This window comes from Manis pentadactyla, chromosome 15 (assembly GCF_030020395.1).
Source record: "Manis pentadactyla isolate mManPen7 chromosome 15, mManPen7.hap1, whole genome shotgun sequence".
Taxonomy (NCBI): Eukaryota; Metazoa; Chordata; class Mammalia; order Pholidota; family Manidae; genus Manis; species Manis pentadactyla.
Window position 1 is genome coordinate 39,099,253 of NC_080033.1, and position 20,224 is coordinate 39,119,476.

The 20,224-nt window shown below is 38.9% G+C and overlaps 1 protein-coding gene across 2 annotated transcripts in view; it reads right to left on the minus strand.

The window, feature by feature from the left end:
• Positions 1–20,224, minus strand: part of TOX3 (TOX high mobility group box family member 3) — a 99,741-nt gene that overhangs the window by 26,086 nt on the left and 53,431 nt on the right. For both annotated transcript variants that reach the window (XM_036881045.2, XM_036881044.2), the window contains exon 2: positions 2,596–2,661. In XM_036881045.2, the coding sequence (XP_036736940.1) occupies positions 2,596–2,661 (66 nt within the window). The remainder of the gene's footprint in view (positions 1–2,595; positions 2,662–20,224) is intronic.

A 20,224-nucleotide genomic window follows, 5' to 3' on the forward strand; every position in this document is an offset into this window, starting at 1 on the left:
TGACATAGTCATTCTAATAACAACCCCCAAAAGATGTCAGTTTCTGACTGTGGTACCCCGAGTTCTCAAACACAAAGGGATGAATTGGCCACAAAAATGTGGTTGGCTAATGAACGTAACCCTATGGCTGCATTTGCTGTTATTTTGGCACTAATGTGGTCTAGTAACAGATGCAACTGTAATTTGTGACTCATTTGCTACCCCATTACTGCTTAATGAAATCTAACATATCACATTAACAATACGGATAAACACTCATTCTTGATATGTGGCATTTGGCTGTTTTCATTACCACTGTAATTAACACTTGAAATATTATTTCAATAAATATTTAAAGTACTTTAAAAATGGTCAGGGTAATCATGACACAGACAGAAAACATAAAGCAAATGTGTGAATTTCAAACTCAGAGTATCCCAGTCCCTGTTGTGTTATCTACAGGGCAATATCTATGTGAAGGGAATTGGTTTCAGGCATAATTTCGACTTTACAGTATTCAAACCTAAAGTCTTCCTGAATTAGTTTGCACTCATTAAAATGTTAAAGAAAGAAATAAATTTACTTTTAATGCAGTGATGGGAAATTAGGTACATGCTATAATGTAGTGAATTAACATTTACTTGGGCTTTACTTTTTGTTCAAGAAAAGATATACAGTGAAATCGTTACTTAAGATTACTTCTTAAACTCTAACATAAAGCATGTCTTTCGCTAGGCAGTCAAAATTAAGGAGGTTTCCATTTTTATTTTTTAAAGAATGGAGAGAGATGTCTTATGCATAATATGTCCCTGTGGTATAATTTTTTAAAAGACAAATTAATTTTATGTTAGAAATTAGTATATTACTGTACCATAATGTAATAAAACAATACAATAAACGTATATTATAAAATATGACCAAGAAAATGCTAATATCCTCAACCACTTTTAAAGAGGTAATATATTAAATATAAAATTAAGCATTCCTTAGAGAAAAGAGTAACCCAAAACACGGGATGTCTGAGATTATAAAAATAACCATGTATGGCATCAACAAAAAAGACAGTGGCTTTTGCAACTACACCATATGACCAATATTAGATTCATCATTTAGAGTTTGTTGATTACTTTTTACAGATATTGACTTTTCAGTGTTTACCTTGAACATGTTAAAGTAGTATGTACATGGTTAAATACCATCTGTACTGAAATGTTCAAAACATTTGTTCCTTTTGATAAAAATGCAAATCTGGAGAACTGTTGTATCAACATATAACAGCCAATGTCTGACACGGTGAATTATCACAGCTGGAATTAAATTGTCTCTGAACAGCTGCTGGCAGTAGAGCTTTCATCAATGTTTGATTCAAATGTAGGGAAAAAATCCTACAGAATGAAACATCATGTTGTCCTTACAGATGGGGTTTGTGTTCATTATCACAAACAACACAGCAGCCAGTGCCAAACAATATTCCCTTATCTAGGCTGTCTTCTTGGTTAGAGAGATGCTGGTCACGATAAAAATGATTAATCTACGAACGCCCTTAATTCTTGATTCGCCATTTTTTTTCTAATAATTTCTCAAAGTTAATTTCTCTCATACCACTTGCTTCCCTGTACCAAGATCATTTACAAAGCCATTATGATTCTCATTCTCTGGGGTCAAGCTACTTCAGTTCCCTATATTTGACTGTATTTGGAAAATGAAGACTTCTTATTACAGGAACCACAAGAGGCAACATCCCATTTGGAACAATTTCACTTCTGTTTGTTCTTGTTTTAAAATCTTAAATCTCACACAGCTTACCATTTTTAGGAAACCATTTTCTTGATCTAATCAAGATCAAGTTGCATCCGGAGGGAAGGCTGATGAGACCTACAATAGCCCTACGTCAGTACGTAGGGAATGCAGTGAAAACTGCAACAAGGTGTTTGTTTCATTTGCCCTCATCAACTATAGACCAACCCAGAGCCCACGTGGTGCTGCCTTTGGAGTCCATCACCCAGGTTTCCTAGCTATGACCATGTCTTGGAGCATGCCCATTCATTCATTCATTCAATAAATATCTGGGGACTTACTTTGTGCCAGGCACTGGACTAGGCTATGGACACCGAACAAAAACCAGAACATCCATTTCACATCCCTCCCACCGAAGACCCAAGAAACTCTAACACTGTTCTGCCACGTTATTTTCCAAACCAGAGTAACTACATGAAATTATCTCCAGAGCAATGTAAAGTTAGAATATTTTCTATTAAAAGTCACTTCCATCCTAGTTACCAAAATAACCATTTATCTGCTTAGATACCAATTTGAATTTATAGATTTGATATGCTTTCTTATGTATTTACTTTTGTTTGCATATATACTTCTTCTCATCAAGAAAATTACTTGATGTGTGTGAATTACTAACATTCATAACAGCCTATGGACAGTGATAAAGACTTGTCAGGTTATTTTCTTTTCCAACAGATTTTTCTCGTTTCTCCTCCAAAGCCATTACCTTGTGCCACATAAGAGAGAGATAAATTCAGTACTTTGCTTTTCCCTTCAAGCCTTTTAAATAATCTAAATAACACACAGAACGTGAACAGACACATTAAGGCAGACACCTACCTCACTGGCTGCAAAGAAAGCATTGTTTGCCTCAGCCATATTCATGTAGTTACTGTTATTTCCAAACTGAAAGAAAACAGATTGTTTTATGTTAATGTGAAACATAATAAAGAATTTTGGTGATTTACTTAATACTCAGATAGGATTTGGAAAGAATGCCGCCATTATGAGATAAAAAGGGTTTTACTCAGACTGAATGTGAACTGTGACAGAGGTTGCAGAGCACCATGCTGCACACTGTCGGCTGGGCCCTTCAGAAACTAAAGCACACAGTTAAGCTACCTTGATCATTCCAGAAAATAGTGTTGTTTCTCATCAAGACTAATAGTAAAGGGAGACAATTGTAAACATTTGGCCAACTGGTCACTAGCGGGTGTTATATATTGAACTGGCATTTGTCAGAGGCTAGAAAGAAAAGAGTTTCCAAGAAAACCACCTTGACATATTTTTAAAACATGGTGGGATTTCATAGCTTACTTTTCAAGAACAGATGTCACAAGTGTGAGTAGGTTAAAATGTGAATTAAAGGGAATAAAATTCAATTCCCAGAATTCAAATTCTATTTTCTACTGAATGGGGTGTGGCATGAATATAAATAAATAATAAGCCTGAAAAATATTTTTTAAATCTCCAAACAGAGTTTAAAACAGTATCTATATCCATCAGAGCTGTTGAAAACAGTGAAACTTAATCTCTCAGTGTAACATTAAGTGCAAAGAGGTTTAAAAAATAAGCAGGATCCTATGAACACAGCAATTTTTATTTAATTCCCTAACACAAAAGCCCATTCATTCCATCACAAATAAGACTGTATCAGCATTTCAGACATAAGCTCTTTACTTGGAGAGACCTGTTATCAAAATGTAAAACTTGGATTTTGGCAGAGATGTTTTTTCAGGTTCAGATGGTATAAGCAGGCACATTTTGTTGCTTTAAATATTCTGTTATCAGTGTGGTAATATGGAAAGGCTCTGTGAGCCTAATTATCTGGAGCTATATTATTTTCACGATTTTTAAATGGTAAAAGAATGCCCCTCTTTTTATAAAGTGTATTATTTCCTTCCTTCAATGCATCAAATAACAGGATTGGTCTCTGGAGGGTGAAATGCATATATCTATTCTCTAACATAAAAAGGGCTAGTAATCATTTAAAGTAAAAGGTCCGTATTTCCCAAGGAGAGGCAGAGAGAGAAAGAGAGAGGGAGGGGCAGAGAGAAGTAAAGAGAATACACAGAGATATAGACACATAGACATGGCAGGCTCACATAATCCTCCTCTCAGTAAACCCACAAACACTTATTTCTGGGGGGGGGCTCTCAGCGCCTGCCTCTGAACCTGTAGGATTCTTGCACGGAAGCGGGATTGCCAGGCCACGCTCTATCATCTCAGGGATCCAAGAACTACACGGGATTTACACGGAAGGCTCTAATGGTTGCAGAGTGCTGTTACAGTCTCCAGAAGGAAAATCCCACCCAGCAAAACAACACCTAAATAAATACGCATACAATGAGCCCTCAGACTATCTTTATAAGGATTTCTGAAAGATGTATTGATAGTGCTTTATCTGGTTTCTCTGAAGGCATGTGATATCAGACTACGTGGTGATGGTTTCACAAATATGTACGTATCTCTGAACTCATCAAGTCATATACATAAAATATGATGGACAAATTTTTGATATGTCCATCACACCTGAATAAAGTGGTTTAAAAATAATTTAAAAATGAAGAAAACACACATAAGCAGGTGTGCATGCACACACACACAAATGCAGAAATTTTTTTTTTCTTCAATGTTAAATACATGCAAGAAAAAGTACAGATTTCTGTCTTGGAATTTTGATGAATTAATGATCCTAGAATTAAAATCTCTGCCTCCACTCCCAATGTTCTTTCAGATATTTATGAGAACGTGGGTCACACACGTATCCGATGCAGCAGTCCTGTCTCCCCAAACCACCTGACAGCGCTGCATCCCAACTTTAACGTTATTTAAATGTAGGTTTTGTTGGGAAATTGGAAATCCATTTAAGGAAAACAGCTCATTATCGGAGAGTATTTTTTTAAGATTAAACTCACTTATTATCTAATAGCACCTAAAACAACAAAGAAAAATAAAATGGCTATTAAACTAAGGGCCTAAACAATTCAAAAAACAAATTAAGCTTGGAGTGAAATAAGAAGTGGGTTAGAAATCCTCTTCTGAACAGTTAGTATGCGAATGTAATTACTGAAGAAACTACAGCTAATCAGCTGTGAATTGTATCCATTAATTAGTATTTGCCCTGGAGAAATGAGAAAAATCAGTAACAACGCGGGCTCCTCCATGCGCGATGAGCCACGTGCAGGCCGCGCTGTGTCTAGTCAAGCAGGTGGCTCCAGTGGTCCACGTAATTTGAAAAGCTCTCACCTGAAGTACTGAGCTGGAATTACAACGCGCTCCTTGCATATCTTTTGTATCTATATAAGGCCTTAATTAATGGCTTTTAATTTGGGAACACTTGGCAATCAGGCGGGAACTGTTATAAATCATTTCCAATAGAAGCAAAGGTTTCTATTCAGTTTGGAGTAAAATGCCTCCTCTACAAAGATGGCCTCAACTGTTGATCTGTGCAGGCAATTGTCTTACTCCTGTGCAGGTGGCTGGGCCCCACATTTTGTGTAGTTAGCGTATTTAGATAAAATACAGAATGCCCAGTTAAATGTGACTTCAAATAAACAATTTTTTTTTTTAGTGTGTGTACCATGCACTGAGACATACTTATATACTAATAAAACTATTCTTTATCTGTGACTCTCATTTAATTGAGCATTGTATATTTTTACAGGCTAAATCTGGCCCACCTCCAGTGCTGGTTAAACTGACCAGGATAAAGGGGATTTCACTTGCCATGTGGTTTACCTTCTCTAGTAATGCTAGCTTCATTTTATTTCTTTTACTTTCAAATGTGACCTATGAATCCTGCTTTACTTTGTGTAAGGTCAGATCTGATTCTGAGAGAAAAAGTGATCCTCTGAGGCAGATCTCTAATATAATGCCTTCAGAACAATCACCTTTAACTGAATTGTGTACAATTAAATTTGCTTTATGTTTTAAAAGACAGTGACATTGGTAAACACAAAGTACTACAAAAAACCCTAGGCCCACAGGGAAAGGTCTTTACTGAGCTCACCACTGTGTCCCCTGCAACTAACAATGCCTGCTTTATGAAAAACACTCCAGTTTTAGTTGAAGGGAGGGAGGGAGAAAGGTTGATCATCCATCCTAACTGGCGCGATTTTATCACTTACCTTTTTATGGTGATAATGATAATAGCAATGTTCTTACCTAACGAAGTGCTTTACATACATTATTTCATTTAACTTTTCAAAGTGGGACTAAGTGTAATTCATTTTCCCAATAACGAATTAGGTAAATACAATTATCACCCTTATTTTATAGATTAGTGGGCTGAGGTTTCTAGGGGTCAACTTGCCCAAAATCATAGGCACAAATAAGGAAGCCTGGCATCTCTTCTGCTTTACAATCTGTATCACATTCTGATATCAAGAAAAACTTGGATATTTCAGTCAGTGTTCAATTCAGTTTTAAAACTTTATTTTCACCCGTCTTATCCAAAGCCAGAATTTCCCAGAGGGTTTTTCAAGGAAACTAAGTGCAGTAAAAATGCTCTTCAAGGAAAAGGTTCAGCAGTCCAGTAAGTTTAGGAAAGACTGTAGACCACTGCTCTCTATGTGACAAGTCACAAGGGCCACTACGAAGTCAAAGGCTCTGAGAAGTCCTGCAGTTCATACAGTTAGCAAATGTTTATGTGCTTACTATATACTGCTATGCACCAGAGACAAAATGATGAAGAAGGTGACAAGGACCCTACTTGGACAGAGATTACATTTTTCTTTAAGTGGGAGACAGTAAACACCACCACCTCCACCACCACCTCAAATTTGCTATGGAACACCTGCTTCTGTTTCCCCCCACAACACCCTGAACACACTTTGGGAAACCTTGTTACAAACCCTTTATTGACAATATTCTTTTATTTTCCCTGAATCTTTTTTTTTATAAGAAAACTAATGTCCTAACTTTGCTCCATGGTAAAGTTTATGCATTTTGCCAGTCACCTAAACAAGAATTTTTCAATTATACATTCTAAGTCGCCTTAATTTGGTGTATTTCCAAACTTGGTAGATGGTAACTTCCTACTAATGTTCCCTCAAAGATCCCATAATCAACCATATAAGGTTCCTTGCAATTTCAAGAGTCAAAACATTGCAAATAAACTAAATGAGTATCAGATGAAGCAGAATTAACTACTCTGAAGCACAGAAAAATATTATAAAAGAAACAAGAAATTCCAACTGCTTTAAAGAGCTTATATATGGGGAAATGGTCTCTGCAAGGCAGGGCCATTGATGAGGTGCACTGCTGATGATCAGTCCTTTCCACTTTGATAGGCTCTAATAGATGTGATCCCCAAAGATACAATCCCCAAAGATATAATTATAAAACAGAACTAAATTACTCTGCATGTCGAACTTCTGTATCTTAATAATTCCGCAAAAGAACATCTTCATTGTACTAGGAGGTAGATTTGCTTTTGCTGTTTGATGAGTAATTATAGCTTCAGCAAATACAATTTAGGAAGGGCATCAATTAAAAAGGAGTAATGCAGGATGTAAAAAAATATATATTAAAGACCATTGTGTTCATGGCCTGTCTAACCACGTGAAGTACCAGAGTAAATTAATGGAGACGGCTAAGTCTAGCTCGTCAAGCAAAATGCTTGGAAGAAAGTGGAGCAGGCACAGACAGAAACCCGTCTGTAATCACAAGACGAATACTTCAGCTTGATGAGGCCACACAACATCATTTTCACTGAAATTATTTTGACACCCATGTGAAGAATTGCATAGGCTTCTAGTGAAGCAGTATCAACTACAGGGTATCAAACAGCTAAATGGCACAAATTTAATCCTTAAAAAGAAAGGTAATCCTTCGAATTCTCTTTCTTTTTTCTCATTAGGTTTGTTAGCAGACGCCATCCAATTTGACGCCTCGGTAAGGACATCTGTCAGGTTGCTTACACAAATGAACTGTGCCATCGCGGATCCAGTGTGCCAAGCATGGTCACGTGACGGAGAAGCTGCGCTGCAAAGCTCACACACGCTCCAAGGTTGTTAACTCCCCTTCAGAAAAGGGCTTAGCAGAGCTAAGTTGCCACCATTTTCAGTGGTTTTCTTTGCACTGGCTGTTTCCTCTGCAACGGCGATCCATTCCAGGAGTGAATACAAGCCCAATATGGCAAATGCTAATAACACTGATGACTACCAGGGGTGGGTCTGGAGCACCACATCAGGAAACAAAGATGACTCAGTGAATAAGGACACTTAATACCAAAGATTACAGATGCAACAGTAGTCTGGAAACAAAAAACTGAAAACAATGGACTATGAGTATAACTAGCAGGAGAAACACACAGGCACACACACACAATTCTGCTAATAACGTAGATACAATTATGTAGAGAGAATTATGTACCCACATATCCTTAAATATATACACACATATATATGCATACACACATACATTAACAGATTCAAATACAAAGCAAGACTTTTTGAAAAAAATAAACTCTTCCATATTTCCATAAGCTAAAAACTCCTAGGTAATTATCTCCAGAGCACCAGCCTCATAAATCCGACTGCCCACAGCACTTCCACTGGGATGTCAGTAGACATCTCCATGATATCCGCCAAGCTGCTTTCCTCATCTTCTCCCCCCCACCTGCTCCACCCGCAGGCTTCGCCATCTCTGCTGATGGGGAAGTGACTCAGTTCTGTTGACTCAGGCCAAAAAATCACCCTTTCATCCACTCTTTCTCTCTCCCTTCCCCCATCAAATCATCGAAAGACTTGGTTGATTCATCTGCTCATCTTCCAACTATACCCAGAGTGGACCACTTGTCACCACCTCCATGACATTCACCCAGGCCCAAGCCATCCACTCCCTCCTGGGTCACCATGCTAGCCTCCCAGCAGGTCCGGCTGGCTCCACCAGGCTCCGTGCCACACTCTGTCCTCAGCAGAGAGCCAGAGATCCTTTGGATATCTAGTCACCTCACTCCTCTGCTCCAAACTTTCCAAGTTTCCTTCACTCAGGGAAGAAGCCCAAGTCCTTACAATGGCCCCCGTTTCTTCTCCGACCCCTGGCCAGCATTCTCCCCCTTTGCTCATCCTATTCTGGCCCTGCTGGCCTCCTTGCTGTTCCTTCGATACTCCAGACACATTCCCATCTCTAGGCCTTTGCACTAGTTATTTCCTCTGCCCGGATTGTCATCCCTTCGAATATCCCCATTTGGAGGCTTGTTCACTCCCCTTCTTTTGAGTCTTTTCTCAAATGTCACCTCTCTGACTACCACCTTTGCAGCCCTCCTCCACCTCCAACACTCACTATTCCTCTTCCCCTACTCGGTTTTTTCCATAACACTTTTCAGCATAACATATTTGTCTTTCTCCCCCTGACTAGACTGTAAATGTAATGAGGATATGAACATGTGGTCTCTTGTTAACATGGATGTCCCATTGCCAAGAAGAGTGTTTGATGAATAGTAGATGTTCAATAAATCTCTATGGAATGAACAAACAAATGAATTCACTTCTAGAGTTGAAATGAGGGTAGGCAGAACTGCTCTCCAAGCCAAGCAGGGCTCAGTAGAAGCACTTGAAATTCAAGTGAAAAGGGGAAACCAAGCACCCATCACCACGGGTTCCTGCCAGAAACCACACCTATGGGAAAAAAGTGGTAATAGGAAGAGTTATATATTCCAACAAAATTAATATTCTAAATGCTAGCAATACTGTAATAAAAAAAAATGCTTTTTTTCTGGAAAATGAACTAAGCCTTTTGTAAAAAAGATACAGAGGCCTGGGTAGGTGGGTTGGAGTGTTAAGGATGAGTGCTGGGTGCCCCGAGGGGCTAAAAACAAGCTGCAGGACCAACACAGATCTGTGCTGCAGGCAAAAAGCTGAGAGAAGAGAAAGCCAACAATCAAACATCAAAGGGGCAAGAAAATGCTAAATTTGACAGTTCATTTTTTTCTATTTTAAAATACTCTGCTTTTTAAAAAAAATTTTTTGCTTTACAGTCTTAGTCAAAATTTCTCAAAGTGTGGTGTTAAGGGCCACAGAATAATCAGACACCTGTTAAAATGCAGATTACCTGACCTCTACCCTAGAATTATTGTGTCAGAATCTCTAAAAATACACTAAGTACAGATACACTAAAAGTTTGTATCTTGAACCAGCTTCTCGGGAACTCTAAAATATTTGAAAACCACTAGCCTCATTCATTTTAGACTAACATGGTGGAAGTTTGTTTTTAAAATAAGCCTTTCTGTACATCTGGTGATGATCTTACTGAAATGCTGATGCAGCATATAAATGATGAACAATAAAAGGTATAGCTCGATTATTTACAATGTCTTATCACCTTCCCAGCTGACAGGAAAATGTAATCACTTGTGAAGTGAACATCGACCTCCTAACCTCATGACCAGGAGAAGGAGGGGAACATCCTAAGTTGCACCAAGTAGGGAATACAAGTTCCACTGTTAGATTTTTCAACAAGTTCTGGACCCACACAAGGAATAATGCCTAAACATATGGACTCTACCCAAACAGGGAGGCCTTTGGATTTTCATGATCTGGACAAATTTGAGTCTGTGAATTGCATAACCATCTGGACGAGTTAGAAGTGTCAAGGAAAAAAAAACTCTCTTAAACCCAAGCGCACTCGTTTTAATATCAGAAAAATAAATATAAGTAGAGCACAGAATACTAAGCTTCTCAAATCAAGTTTCCTTTTTAGCACAAATGGAGCCATCTTTGGGACTGGCCCTACAACCAAACACCACCAATATTCAGAGAATGGGAAAAGAAGGCCCTAATTGTCTTTAGACACAGACAGACCAGAGCAGCCAGTGGTAACACACATGCTGTTGAGTGACCACACCTTTTGTGCACAATTCTGGCTTATCTCCCCAGTTCTTCCCCAAAATCTTACCAACACTAAATGGAGTATCTACTAGATGCTGATTAATAGGATATATTTGGAGACATCAAGAAGCAGCACAGATGTAGAAGATACATCATTTCTTTTAAAGGATGACAGCTCAGCTAGGTGGATGGGGCAAAAACACTTAACCTAAGGGCCAGGTCAGTGAGTGACGGTGACAAATGGCCTGCAAGGTTAGGAGAAGGAATCAACAGGGAACGGCCATTCTGAGGAACAAGTCTGGAACTGCAGGAGAAGGCAGGAGGAAGGGGCACCCCAGGCAGAGGGGATGCAGTGAGCAAAGCTGCAGACCCACGTGCACACAGGCTTTGTTCACACAAGGCAGAGACCGACGCGGCTGTGGGGAAGGTGCCAGGTGTTGAGAGAAGAGGAGGAAAGCAGGGAGAGGTGGTAGGCAGCCAGAGGGCCCATTAAGGCCAATCCAAATATTCTGAAATGGCCTAAAGGAAGGCCTGTGAAGGATTTTGTTGGTGGGAGGAGATGGAGAGATGCGAAGCCCCTACTGAGCATAATGGTAGTCTGGGGTGTACAGGTCAGTACTAGGGAAGACTGGCAGTAAAACCAGGTAAGAACACCAAGGCTGGAGGGAGGCTGCAGGTGTCCAGACTGGGCAGTGGCAGCAAAACAAAAATGAAATAGAGAGCATTTCATCTCAGGCCAAACTGACTGGCTTTGAACTCCAATCCCACCAAACTAGCAGGATGGAAGGCAAGTTACCTAAGTGGTCTTAAGGACAAGTTCAAAACCCAGCTAGGCTGCTTGCTAGCCATGTGACAGTGCACATGCTATGCAGCCCTTCTGTGCTTCAGTTTCCCCATCTATCATTCAGGGCTAAGAATAGCTCTGCCTCATCCTATTGGATGGGTTCGTACATCTAAAACCACCTCTTCTATCTGTACTGATGGCCAAGGTAGCATGTTAATGAGCCTTGCAGAAACCAGAACAGCCCAAGCATGTCTGTCTACAAACTGCTGTGGCTTATGTGACATCACAGAGAGTTTTACTACTTAGAGAACTCCAGTGGCTTCCCAGTGATATTTAGAGTAAAATCCAAACTCCCGTCCATAGGCTACAAGCTCCCACAGGATTTGGCTCCTGGTGGCTTCTCCCAACTCCCTCCTAAGAGGGTTGCTCTTGCTGGCTCAGTTCCAGCACGTGCCCTGGCAGCTCCTCACTCCCTACTCAGGGCCGCTGCACCCACAGTCCTCCCTGCCCATTGCAGCCTCTCTCCCCCAACCCATACTCTATGTAGGTCTCTTCCTCAGAAAGGCCTGCCTGGATCAGCTTAGCTAAAATGATATGCACATCCTATCCTCAGTCTTTTGTCTATTTCCCTGCTTTGTTTCCCTCCAGAGGACTTGTCATTGCATTTAGACTTCACTGTACTTAGTTGTCTGTCTCTTGCCTCACTAAAATGGGGAGTCCACGAGGACAAGGTATTCGTCTGGTTCAATGTGGTTTCCTCTGGACCCAGGACAACAGCTGGCCAATGGTAGGTAGGTGCTTGGTACAGTATCTGTTGAATGTGTGAATGAAAGAATGAACCAGAGAGATCCAAGTTCAAATCCCAGCTCTCCCATCTGCAAGCTGGGTATCACCAGGTAAGCTGTTTTGTGTTGCCTCTCTGAACTTATTTTCTCATTTCTAAGGAGGAAAAGGCAAAACTTTGCAGGACTGGGCTGTGTAAGGAGAAATGAGATACCCCAGAGCTCCTGGCAAAGGGTCTTATATGGAAGGGGTACTTGGTAAATGTGAGAAACTTGAGTGAGGAGGCTGAGAAGGTAGGAATTTGATAATGTGGGAAAAATAAATGGGTCACTGAAAAATTTCATGTATTATTTATTAAGTGTCTATAGTACAAAAGACATGGTGGTAGGTACTGGGTAAAAATATGTGAATAAGACTCAGTTCCCACCGAAGAAGAATTCTAATGGAAGAGGTAGATACACGTGACAGTTGCTACCCGAGGGATATGTGTGAAGCACTCCCCCTGGAAAGGAGCAGCAGGTTCCAAATAAGAGGAGCTATTTGAGTGCAGTCTTGAAGGATGTGTAGGAGCTTGCCTGTGAGATGAGAGGAGTCTGGTAGAGAAAGTTTCTTGGGCAAAGGCCTAATGTCATAAAAGTGGCCCTAACAGGCCAAGAAATGGGGATGCATGCACTGGCAGAGAGGAGACAGGGAAGGTTAAAACAGGAGCTAGCATGTACCACCAAACTTTGGAAAGCTTTAGCTCAAACACACTGTATGGGTAAAAGGAGACTTGCACATGTTTGTAGGTGGAGGACTAGCTAAACACAAAGCAGAAGGAAGATCAGCTGAGAATAAGATGAAGATAAGATTCAGAGTACAACTTTCAGAAGGAAAGAATAATGTTTATTCTGTGCCCCTTCTATTTTATTTGGCAAACTGTGGGCATTTTTATATAATGACAGCATCTGGTAAAATAGATGTGCTTGGTCTGTTTTAGTTCCTTGAAAATCAATGAAATGATAAGATCAACCACTAGTCAGGAAGGAAAAGGTGGCTACTTTCTTTGATGTCACTGTAAGAACTAGAAAGACCCCTTCCTCTGGCCCCAAAGGATCTGATATTCACAAGCAAATTTTCATTACTAGCAGTACATCACCCGGGTTTAGAAAAGGCTGTATCTCGTGTCACTCATGTGATTGTATATTAATGGTACCATAATAAAAAAAAAAAAGGGTTGTATCTCATGATAAGTTCTAATATCCATGGGAGGAGTAACAACTTGGCTCACATCCATTATGGGCAATTTAATGTGAATTTGTTTATAGTAAGTAGATCTACTGATGTACACAGTAGGTATCATTTTTAAGAATGATGAGAAAGCAACTCTTTGGTTGGAAAGAGCTTTCCTTGAGATCACCTTGCCGACACTTGGCTGAACTAGATTCTCCTTCCACAAGCTTGGAGGCAACCTGTGCACCCCTCCACACAGAGTGAAAATGATCTATTCCCGTGTCTGTCTCCATGGAGGGCAGAGGCTGTATGTGCCTCTTTGGCCACTGCACCACCATAGACTGGCACACAGTAGGTACTCAACTGTGCTCAGATCAACCTCAGGGTACTTGCAATTGGCAGCCTCAGTGTAGTTAAAGATATATGTAACCAAGCCATTTACTTTTCTGTGAACATGACTTGTTCTACATTGAAAGCAGCTGAATGAATTCAGGTGAACCATTGTTATGGTTAGCCAAGTACTCCGAGCCTTAAAATAAAATAGAAATGGAAATTCATATAAGATAAAATCTGAGCTATTTTCCTATTAGTGCCAGACTCTGTAGTTCATGCTGCAATCAAATGACTGAGGGCCTTAGAGACTTCCTGCTGAAAACAGACTTTGAGGCTGCTAATGATGAGCCATGTTTATACTGAATGCCCTTAGTAGGTCTCTTGGGCCTTATTTCTTGCACAACCATATGAAACTCCAAATGTAAAAAAGGAACAACAAATTAAGTGAAATGTTCCTCAGTATGTTTAAATGGAAACATTTTAACTAATTACAATGTTTCTTTAGTAACCAAACTCTACTAGCTAATGGTAAAACACACATTCTCTAATTGCAGTCAATCCCTCTAATTTGATTTAATATAAATTCCACCAGAACACCAATGACTTCCTATTACTGTCTTCCATTCTTTGATCTCGGAAGTATAAAATCTAATGCTCTTAAAGTGTATCAGGTTCAGGTGCCTAAACAAATATGCTAATATAGAGATGCAGGTAAAGCCATATATACAAAGAGGTATCCATATATACGTATATCCATCAGTAATTCTCAACCAGAGACAATTTTGCCTGCCAGGGAACATCTGATAATGTCTGGAGATAAGTTTTTGTTGTCATAACTAGGGGATGTTTCTAGCATTTGGTGGGTAAAAGCCAGGGACGCTGCTAACACCCTATAATCCACAGAGCAGCAGCCACAACAAAGAATCATCCTGTTCAAAATGTCCACAGCACCGTGGCCAAGAAACCCTGACATGGATCAATCCATACCTTAAACATAAACAAAAGCTATTCCGAATACCTTAAAATAAATAGTATAGGATCATTAATTCTACACTATTCAAATACTATCAGTACTCTTTCTTCAAGTGGGTACTAGGCTGACTTTGGATATAGCTGCTTCCGAGATTACTGACTATCATCGAGGTTTTTCTTAAAAGTGTTTCAAACATGTATCAACTAGTTGGTTGTCAGCTCTGAAGTTCTCCATTTATAAAAACACTCTGCTCCTTTTTATTTTTCCCTGCTGTGAATAAATCAAGAAATAGTAATAATTTAACATGTTATTCTAAGGCCAACATTTTTAAAAAGAGCAATGATCCTATAAATTCTTCCCAAAGAATTCTAAGTGACTGAATGTGTTTATTCTCCAGTCTCAGTCATATTTGATAAACCAAATACTGGAAGCTTACTTCACTAAAAATCGTCAATGAGGAGAAGTTCACAAGCATACATAACCTGTAATCATTGAAGTCAAACAGGATTATACATGAGGTCTATTAATGACTATTAATTCACAGCTATCATTTCCAGAAATTTAAGAACAAGTTGATACTTAAATCATAAAAAATATACAAACTCTGGTATGGTTCTGGCTATTGAAACATGTGAGGGCTGGTGTTTTACAGTGTAGTAGCAGGGAGCTTTGGCTCATACTGCAAGAATATCTTTTTTACATATATTTTTCTGTGATTTTATGACTGCCTGAATTCTGTAGGGGAAACTTTTTACCAGATGGGTGGTCATATAGCTTTCATTAGTTTTGGGTATCTTACCAGTTATGTTTACTTATCTAAAATCTTTTACTAGGAAAGGGCTCACATGAAACTCTAAATTCCACTTCTGATAAGGTCATGGGGCAGGAGGACAGGAAACTACATTCCTCCCAACCAATTATTCCAAAATCTGTAAGTTAAGATTTTACATCTTAGATTTATTTTAAAACAAGGGTTTCCCCCCCTTTCTAGACCTATATTTTAATTACTTTGAGTATGAGGCTAATGGTTTCTTAAACATGACCATAAAATAAAATTCTTTCAAAGAAGGACTGTTGGCTTTCATCTTGAAGACAAATAACAGAATTCAGTCAAGATGTCAACGTTAATCTGACATATAGCTCAAGCTTACTTTTAGCATTTGATATAAAATAATCACAAATTTAAGTATTCCTAAATAAGGGAGGTATTTTATTTGTGGAATTCCAAACAGTCGTTGTATACTAATACATTCAAGATTACCTTAACATTTCCTTGCATATTTAAAAAGATATGATTATATAGCAATTTTTAAGCAACTCTTCTTAAATTATATATCGAATTTTACTCAATTCAACAAAAAACAAACTCTTTTCCAGAAGAGTGATTCAACTCTATGAAGGCAAATTACATCAAGTTGTAAATGCAAATGTGACCAAAAAGGAGATAAAACAGATGTAAAAATATTAAAAAACAAAAACAAAAGGATATTAGCAAGGCTTCACTGTAAGCTAAAGACAGTATGTCAAAACTACCTAAAAAATTACTAATCTTCTTGATAGGCCACAGTTAAAAGGGGACCTATTTGAGGTGGAAATTTTTGCTTAGAAACTTAAAAAAAAAAGACAAACTGCTTAGCTTTAAAGTAAAATGTTATTAGCACCTTACTTACAGTGACTCTTTTACTAGGTGCACATATTATCAACCTATACTGATTCCATTTATTCCTAGAAAGATTATTTTCTCATCAATACTAGTGGGAGAATATATATGACACCAAGGAAAGATTATTGCACATTCTACAGTGCTGGTTAATAACTGAGGGAAAAAGGAAGATCCATCTTAACCCAATCTGTACATTTCTTTGGCCATAGTAAAAATAAGTTAGAGGTATTTTTTAAAAAATAACTGCAGCTGCTTTCATATCACAATTAATATTGAAAACAAACCCATATAATAGGACCCTTGGGCTAAGTAACAGATTCCACGAGGGATGCCCATCTGGCACTGGCCATTAGCGCTCCCTTCTCCACTGTGTTATCTAAATACTCCATACCAAAAATTAGCATTCACAGAAAGTCCATGTCCTCAAAAAATATGCATATTGCCCAGTCTGCTTCACTTTCACATATTGATGACCTTTATAAGATTATAAAGAAGTGAAGCAAAATATCCTAATGCACAACTAGGGAAAAAAAGAAGTACATAGTGAAAGGAAACTCTCGACATAAAAGACCCAGTTTCTCCACAGGAAAATAAGCCCTCCAGAGTGAACAGAAAATGTGTTATATTAAGCCAAAGTTTTGACCCTTGTATTGACCAGAAGAGAAGAGCTGAGAAAATAACAAGACTCATCTCATTCTGGCACTTAACAATTAGAAACTCACAAGTGCCTTTTGAAAACTAGAGCTAAAAGGAAACCTTCACATGCCTACCCATCCATTCCTGGGCAGGAGTTTTTAAAGTTGCTTCCTCTGCTGGTGAAGGCCGTTTTTAATACAAGAAAAGGAACTTTACCAAAGAGGGGAGACTTAATTTCAAATAGCAGAACACAAAACTGGTGCTGCATGCGGTCATCTGTTGCTTTGTCACCAGTACTGACCAAGGAATCCTTAGGCTGCTCTTGAGAAATCTGAATGAGGGAAGGTCCAGATAATAATACTGAGTATTACAAAGTAGCAGCAGTTCTGAAGTAAAAGGTATCTTTGACACTAAATACAATGTGATATATTTTAAATGGAGCCTAACATTCATTAAACCTTACCAACTCCAAGCGTGTAGAGAAACTTCATTAGTTAAACAAGGTCTTTCCAAGAGTTTCATTGCATCAAATATAAACATTCCAGACAGGCTGTATGTCACAAATTTATTGACTTTATTTTAAACAGTTCTGAAGTGGTTTTAATGACATAAGAAAATGGTCACAGTGTAACAGAAAACCATGATTCAAAACTACATACAGGGTGATGTAATTTTTCTTCTTTTATCTTTCCATGCTTTCTAAAATTAGTGCCTACTATTTATGTGGTCAGAAAAATATATATTTATATGGAACTGCTCGAGAAGGATTTGCTTAATCTCTATCAGCATAAAGTACATAAGTAAAAAAAAATTACTGAAATAAAAAAATAGCAATAATCATTTTTTACTGTTAATTTACTTATTCATTCTTAAAACAAATATGTTCTGATAATAATTGTGTGCCAGGCAGTTTGCTAAAGTACTGAGAAAATACAACATGAGCCAAAAAAGATGGACCCTGCCTTCATGGAGCATATAGCCCTGAGCAGGGAAATAAGACAGCAATCAAATGATTATAGAAATAGATGGTGAAACGTCACCTGTGAAGTATGCCACGATTAGGGTGTAAAATGGATTAGAATGGCTGCTGGTAGACCAGGTAGGAAAATACTGCAACAGACCAGATGAGGTGAGAGCAGCATGAACTCAGGAGGCAACAGCAGGGGGCTGGAGGTGGGAAGAAGGGGAAAGTTAAGAAGTGGCTGGATACCAAGGATTTTCCCCTGGAGTTGATAATGAGTTGGGAAGGGAGAATGAGAAGGGGACTTCAAGGAAAATAACTACACTTGGAGCTTGTCTAATTGGATGGGTGATAATGCCATTCAATGAAAAAGGGGAAGCCAAGAAGAATGAAGTCTCCAGGGATGGGCTGTATCATGGATGCCTTTTAAAGCTGTTGTGATCAGTGTGCCAAGCGATGCCTGTACTATATGGGAGAGGTCTGGGATAGAGACTCTTTTTGAGACTCATGGGTGCAGGTGTTCAATGAAGCCACGAACATGAATGATATGGGGAAGGGAGAACCTACAGAGTGAGACAAGAGGAGGCCTGGGGTAGCACCTTAAGGAACTCCAATATTTAATGACTGGGATGCTGATCCAGCAAAGGAACCTGGGAAAGAGTGGCAGGAGTTGTATAAGGGCAGCTTAGGAGACCAGAATTCCTGACATTGGGAGAAGACAAGGGATAGTCACATTAAATACCAAAAAGCTTGAAGTACGATGAGGCTGAAAGGTATTTGTTGGCTTTAGTGACACCAAGACACTTTGCCATTCACAGAAGGCACAGAGCAGAAATATTAGGGGAGGGGCAGAGCAGCTGCCCTCAAGGATTTGTGAAGACAAGACAGACATGCAGCATGGAACTATATCCAAAAGAAACTCAAACACTCAACTGCAGTTTCAGTAGGAGACCAGGAAAATGGACAAGCAAGAGGGAATGCTGTGGCTAAGGAGCAAGTACAAATATAAAGAAAATGTGGTGAACACCATCATATGGGATCTTGATTTATTATGGGAGAAGAATTATAAGCATTATTATTAGTACCTTTAGTACCTAAATTATCCCTTAATAGGTAGAGAGTCCAAAAATGTCTATAAAGGAATATTCCTTAGAGCAGATAGACAAAACAGATTTCCTCACCATGAAGCAGAAGCCATCTTTTGGGATTAATGAAAAGACCTCATTTGCCTATGAACTGTAAGAGCTGTATGTCCTAGAAACTGTTGGTTTCTGGCAGTAATAAGACAGGGCTGCTCCATTCCCACTCTGATACCTCATATCCCTCCCCATCACCCTTAGCTCAGGGCCACTGGAACAGCTGAGTCACAGATGACAAAAAAGGGAAAAAGAAAAAGACATCCCTTTCATCATGCGTGGTGGCATGGGGTGGGGGGGCGCCAATGAGCATTCCCAATACCCTTTCACTGTGAAGAAATATTACATATTAAAAGGTATTACAGATTGACTTCATTTCAAGACTTAATTTTGACATAGGGATAGTTCAAAATTAAACATCCCAGTATTGAGGAAGAAACACCTCCAGTTTTATTCACCCACACCCTTTAAGTATGAGGAATGAACCAGATGTGTTCAGAAGAAAATGACGTTTACTAGAAGATACAGGATTAAAAGGATTACTTCCCAATATTTTAAAAACAAGATAATCAGAGTAGGTTTTGTAGTTTGAGTTAATAATGCATGAAATATTAACCATAAGTCTGAGAAAATTTCTAATAAAATTTGAAACCATTTCTCACAAAGCGATTTGGTTTTGATAAATGTTGATATTGAGTTACTTTGAAACTGACAGTTTCGTCTATGGAGTAATGTGATTTCCTACAAGTCTGCAATTTTTAGAATCAAGATGATTCATCAGGAAAAGTTAATTTTTGCCCATTCTGATATCTACAAAGAATGAAATTCACCCACATTCAATCTTTCCCCTTTCAGCTGAGGTCCTGTGAGCTCTTTTAAGGAAGCAAAAGATAAACTTCCGGGTCCCCAAACTTGAAAACGAGTCACTGGCTGTTCTCTGCATGTAGCCTCCTGGTATGTATTTTCTTTCTAGAGCACCTCCCACATTTTCCCAACTTCAGGCCATCCCCTCCATCTGAAATGCTTTCTTCCCACCCCTTACTCCAACACGCTCGTCCCCAGTAATCGCCTTCTGTTGAAATTCCATGTGTTCAAGAAGCAAAGCAAATACCTCCTCTTCCACACAAACCCTTCTCAGCTGAGGCCAACAGAGT